Genomic DNA, 6,419 nt, shown 5'->3' on the forward strand with positions numbered 1-6,419 from the left:
ATCCACAGTCTTCCCTACTCTTTGCTGATACTTACTTCCAGGTAATGTCCTCCTACTTACTCTCTAGTTGACTGATTTTATTTTCTATTTACTTTATCTTCTATGTTGTTTGACACATTGATATGGGTCAATTTGTCTTTGTTTAAACATATTTAGTTCATTCATTTAATATGCTGCCCAGACACACTTAATAATTATACAAGTAGAAAACACTATAAAGCATGTTTTTTTAAATTTGTGTTTGTCATTCATGTGATTCTCATTTATGTTGTCTTGTCCCATTATGTTATCTCATTATGTTTGTGTTGGTTTAATGATTTATACAATGAGCTCAAGATGCTTCTCTGGGGACTTGCTTTGGCATTTGCCAAAACTTTATGGTATACGAGAGCATTCTCGCACAGCATTTCCCCTTTTATTCATTTCAAAACAAAAACAGTCACTTTAGACTGAGGTAGAGTTAAGAGCTAGTGTTTGTCTGTTTTGCTTTTGTGAACTTCTGGTTGAGCCTTAATATCTGTCTCTGAGTTTTTAACAATTGAGTTACACCTCCCAATCTCTGCCCCTACCTTCCGTCTCTCCTAGATCCACTTCTCCTCTGTTTCCCATCTAAAAACAAGGCAGGTCTGCTAGGAATATCAACCAAACATGGTATAACAAATGACAACAAGAGTAGACACAAACTCTTGTTATGTTTGTGCCTACATACTCTTGATATGGCTAGATGAGGTAACCAGCAGAAAGAAAAGGTCCCAAGTGCAGGCAAAAGGATCAGAGATACTCCCACCCACATTATTGGGAGTCCCACAAGAGCACCAATCTGCCCATACGTACATATATGCAGAGGGTTTAGTTGAGGCTCATACAGAATCCATGAAACATGACTGGCAAAAAACAAAAACAAAAACAAACAAACAACAAACAAAAAACAAACAAAAAAAACTAAAAAAAACCCCTCAAAATGTAAATTTTCTATTTGTTTAAGACAAAATTCAATCAGAAATGTTTGGTCCTTTTCCTTCGTGAGATTTCTTTTTCTTCCTTTGATTGAGATATAAGATGCATCTTTCCCAAAGCTACAGAGAAACCCTGTCTCAAAAACCAAACAAACAAAAAAGATGTATCTTTCAGAGTTCAGCATTATATGCCAGGTTTTATCTCTTGTGTTCTACACAGAAAACTCATGAAATCCACACTCACTGGCCCTCAGGAATCCACAGGGTCCCTCTTCTAGCAGTTGTTTCGCTACATTAGTACTTTCTATTTTTCCTCTTTACTCTTGTAGAGTTTTTATTTACTTTTTACTAGATCATGAAGGAAAAAATAGATAATTTGTATATTTCACTAGAATTGCATACATTTTTTTAATTCAAGAGGAATCCTTCTGAATACAAAGCATTTTAATACTGCAAAAGAACTGATCTTTATAAATATTTGTTGAGTGATGAACAAAGTGCCTTTTACACTGATGAACAGGAGAATTCTTTCTCTTTCATGGCCACACAGCTGCTAGGTTGCTGCCCAAAGTAGGAGAATGCAGCGGGTAAAAAAATAAAGTCCCATTTTCTTCATAAAAACAAACCTCAAAAACATCATTCAAATATAGAACTGAAAGGAGACTTTCTGGAGATTGAGCAAGATGTGACTAGACCAAGTAACTCAGACCTATATTAGTTACTCCCATGGCCACTTTCTGGTGTCCCCCACCACCCAGATATCTACTCCATACACATCCCAAAGGGTGTCTGTTCTCTCTCAACACTGGAAAAATAATTTTTTTTTCAAAAAAGTTTTGAAACATGGTCAGAGCTCTCTGGATATTCTGTACTGAATGAAACTGAAGGGTAATAGCAGAAAAATAAATGCAATATGAATATGCTTCTATGATCCCTTGTTGGATGTCAGGAAGCATCAATTCTACCCTGATCTGTCAGTGCAAGAAGCCCCAGACCATGAATAGAACCAGGATCCCATCACTTTGCTGGAAAAATGTCAGTCCTGTCACACCAAAAGCAAGTGCGATGCAAGGGGTATACGTGTGTGTGTGTGTGTGTGTGTGTGTGTGTGTTGGTAGGGCCATCTTTGGAAAATACAATCTGCCACATGCATATACATCCCATAGTTGTTATAAACACAGCCTTATATTAGAAAACATCCAGCATAATGCTTGGAGCTCTGTAATTGCTCCAAATGCATTAATTATCTTTTCCATAGCTTTCCTCATTTCATGCAAGAAAAATACAACAGAATTTTATTTTAAGAGACATATAATGGATGAGAAATATAAAACCGTGTTATTTTTCTTGCACGGTCTGCTATAATGGGTTGTCAGGGCAGCAAGCACCCATTTCCCAAATGAGAGAATTATGGCTCAAGATGTTTAGAAACTTTATGCTTAAACTAATTTGGTAGGATGATTTATTTTTAGTTTCCACTTATCCTTTAAGCATTTAATTTAGGTCTAACATATATCTATAACTTGGTGAGTGTTTTGCTAACTAGATGCCGTTGAGGAGTAGTCATGTCAGAAATAGAATGCGGCCAGCAGCCTGTCTTTCATGTCTCTTTCTAGTCACTAGCCTCCAACTTCCCAGAGAGAAGCAGCAGCTTGACTTCTAAGATAACAGATTACTTTTTGTTTTTCAAATATGTATGCATATATGTTAGTTTTATTCCTGTTGTGACCAACTATTTGGAAGAAATTACTTAATAAAGAGAAGGTAGATTTTAGCTTACATCTTCTGGGCCAGATATTTGGCAGGAAATCTTGGAGTTGGCATGCGTGGAGGAGGAAGCCACTCACGTCATGGTAGAAGGAAGCACAGAGCTAGGAAGGATCTAATGACCAGGTATAATCTTCAAAGTCACAGCTCAGGTGGCTTGCTTCCTCTGGCTACATCTCATATCCTAAAGGTTCTACAAACTCCTCAAACACCGCAAGCACATAGGATCCAAGTATCCAATGCTTGAGCCCAGGAGGACATTTCATGTTTAAAGCACAAGTCTGTGGTGTAATAGGCATGTGCCCTTTTGTGCTTGTTTCTTTTGTTGTATGATAGATTGATATCATGAACTTTCATAGCTAAATGGAATCTTATTTTGTAAACATCCTACTATTTATTATCCAATTTACAGTTGGTGGTATATAGGTTGCTTCCAGTTCCAGCAGGATATATATAATCCTGCTATGAACATTATTTAGCATGAGTTGAGGTCAACCGACATGCTTATCAAGCATGTACCTGGCAGTAGAGTGTTCTTTCTGAAGTTAAACAATGCCGACCAATTTCTTATCTTTTCCTTGGTTCCAATCTAATTTCTCGACACTTAGATTTCTTTTCTCATCTATTTTAGGTAGGTAGCTTGGGTTTCTAGATTCTTGTTAAAGTTCCTAGCTTCAGTAAATCAGAAGCAGCTTGCAGTTTAAGCCCTTCCTATGTTTGAAGGCAAAGTGATAATAAATGTGCAGGAAGGGAAAGTTTAGACAAGAAGGACTTTGCAGGGCAAAGAAGTGGCAGACAGAGGGCTGACAGAAAGTAGACAAAAGCTAGTCACTCTGCAAACCACAGAGCCAGAGGCCCTGAATAGCTGCTTATGCTCTTTTTAGTAGAACAAATACAAAATCTGCAACCCACATTGAAGTATATTTATGAGCGAAATGACATGCTATTAATAAATTATACCAGGTTAAAAGGTACCTTTTAGGGCTACCTCAGGAAAATTGGAATTATTTTAGGTAGCTTTAGTGGAAGCTTTCAAATGCAGATATTCATGTTTGAGAGTTTGAAAGGTAGATTTATCGTCCAAATCAGAGTAAGATAAAACCCTGAACTACCGTTTCCTAGCCTATGCAGACATGGCTGCTTCCCTCATGTGTGCTGGAATATTTTAATCTCCTCATATATGATCAAGACCTGTTTGTGGCTTTTTGTAGCACTGGTAGCATTTGTGGTGGTGCCTCACAGCCCTAAGAAACTCATGGACCTAGGAATGTCTTATGTGAATTGTTCTCTTTGTCTTCCTCTCAAGGCTTTTAGAAGAAATAGGAAATGGTAGAAAATCAGTTTACTTTCATTTTTCATTAAAGTCAATTTTAGGCTCCAAGAATGGAGAGGAAAATGAGCTCCCAAACTTAGGAAATAATAATATAACAACCCTGGAGAACAGGGAATGTTTGGATGGAACTTCAGCTCCCCAAGACTATATATAAATATCTAACCCATTTAAACAATGGCAGTAGTTTCATCTCCATAGAGACTGCATTCCCAGAGGAATCTCTCTAATCAAGTCCCCAAGATCACCAACCTGTGCAACAGTTTTTGGTTCTTGTTAAAAGGGTTGTTTGTTTTCTTGAAGTTGATGGAGAGCAACTGTAACAATCCAGCTGAACTGTTGTCCATTCCTTGAACACTTCAGAGAATTTGGGTCAGAGAAAACTCAGTTTATAAACATCAGGAGAATAAGAAGAGTGAACATCCATGACTGTCAGATTCGGAATAATGGAAAAAGCTATCGCATAAAGCCCTGCACTGAGAAAAACCAAGGTGAATAAAGGAAAGTTCTGAATTTTGTCCATCCAGATGGTTTTATTCCAAACATGTACACAAGGTTGCTAGAAAGCATTGATCACTCTTATATCTTCAACACTGACTCCGGTGCAAGGCAAGTAAAGAGCTTTGGAGGTAGAAGGCAGTATACACAGACATGGTAGGGAAGATGTTGGGCTTTGCTTTCTCTTTAGGCAGGAACTTTGTATGTGGTGGGGGGGGGAGGGAGAGAGGGACAGAGAGAGAGAGGCAGAGAGAGACAGGGAGAGAGTCATGCAGAGCCTAGGTTCTGCAGATCTACATTTAACAAAGGCTGGGTTGTACTCTTGCATCTTGAGTTATCTTTTTGAGAGTTCATGGGTAATCAATTGAAGTCATTGGCTTCCTCATCTATTAGGCAAGAACAAAATTCTTGTTGCCCATGAAAAGAGAGAAGCTTGAATTTTCAACCATCCCAGGGGAAATGAGCTACTGTCAGTCAAACGATTAATGGCTTAAGGTGAAGAAGAGTGTAGACGAGGGAGGAGAGGACAGAGAAGAGGGCACGCTCACATGCTGACTTATCTTCTGGAGCCTTTCTCCATTGTGCATGCGTGTGCTTGTCATCTTCTCTGTGTTTTCTTTCCCTTCTCCAGGGCAACTTACCAGAAGAGAATGACTCTGAGAAACAACTCTGTGACTGAGTTTATCCTTGTGGGGTTTTCAGACCAACCAGCTCTCCAGCTACTTCTCTTCCTCTTCTTCTTAGTTATTTACATGCTCACTGTGGTAGGCAATTTGGGCTTGATCACTTTAATTGGGCTGAATTCTAGCCTTCATACACCAATGTACTTTTTCCTTTTCAACTTGTCCTTTATAGATTTCTGTTATTCCTGTGTGTTTACCCCAAAAATGTTGAATGATTTTGTTTCAGAAAATGTTATCTCCTATGTGGGGTGCATGATTCAATTGTTTTTCTTCTGTTTCTTTGTCAATTCTGAGTGCTATGTCTTGGTATCAATGGCCTATGACCGCTATGTGGCCATCTGCAACCCTCTGTTGTACACAGTTTCCATGTCTCCTAAGGTATGTACTCTGATGATGCTTGGTTCCTATGTGATAGGCTTTGCTGGGGCCATGGCCCACACTGGAAATATGCTGAGACTTAATTTCTGTGCTTCTAACACTATCCACCACTATCTCTGTGAAGTTCTTCCCCTCCTACCGCTCTCCTGCACCAGCACCTACTCCAACAAGCTTGTGTTTTTTATTGTTGTTGGGGTGGTCATCACAGTATCCAGTATCAGCATCTTTATCTCTTATGCTTTGATCCTCTCTACCATTCTTAGGATTCCTTCTGCTGAGGGCAGATCCAAAGCCTTTGGCACATGTGGTTCCCATGTAGTTGCTGTTGCTCTTTTTTTTGGGTCAGGGGCATTCACCTATTTAACAAATTCTTTTCCCGGGTCAATGGAAGAGGGAAGGTTTGCTTCAGTATTTTATACGAATGTGATTCCCATGTTTAACCCACTGATCTATAGTTTGAGGAATAAAGATGTTAAAATTGCCCTAGATAAAACCTTGAAGAGAGTGCTCTTCTGATGGATCTTGTGGTATCATTGGCAATTAATTCCTAGTAAGCATACTCCAGTACTGTTTCCCACAAACAAAGTTTTCCTTCTACTTTCAAAAACTGGGTATCTTTTTGAGGATTATATCATTTGTTATCTCTTTGCCATAACTTTGCATCTATTATGTGATATTATTTATTGGATACAATATTAGACCCCAGAGACTATGTACTTTTCATTTTTTTTGATTTGTCCAGGAAAAACATTTATAGCTGGAAGAAGGGGCTTAGGGTGGTATGAGGCCCAGGAATAATTTTAGTAG

The 6,419-nt window shown here is 38.7% G+C and overlaps 1 protein-coding gene across 1 annotated transcript; it reads left to right on the forward strand.

Moving 5' to 3' along the window:
- The first annotated feature begins 5,198 nt into the window (after window positions 1–5,198).
- Or8b4 (olfactory receptor family 8 subfamily B member 4) lies at window positions 5,199–6,128 on the forward strand. Its single transcript, XM_050125708.1, has one exon. It carries the CDS (start codon window positions 5,202–5,204, stop codon window positions 6,126–6,128), a length of 927 nt encoding a protein of 308 aa, XP_049981665.1. The 5' UTR covers window positions 5,199–5,201.
- The last annotated feature ends 291 nt before the right edge of the window (window positions 6,129–6,419 follow it).

This window comes from Alexandromys fortis, unplaced genomic scaffold, assembly GCF_014885135.2.
Source record: "Alexandromys fortis isolate MF-2015 unplaced genomic scaffold, M_Fortis_MF-2015_v1.1 scaffold_253, whole genome shotgun sequence".
Taxonomy (NCBI): domain Eukaryota; kingdom Metazoa; phylum Chordata; class Mammalia; order Rodentia; family Cricetidae; genus Alexandromys; species Alexandromys fortis.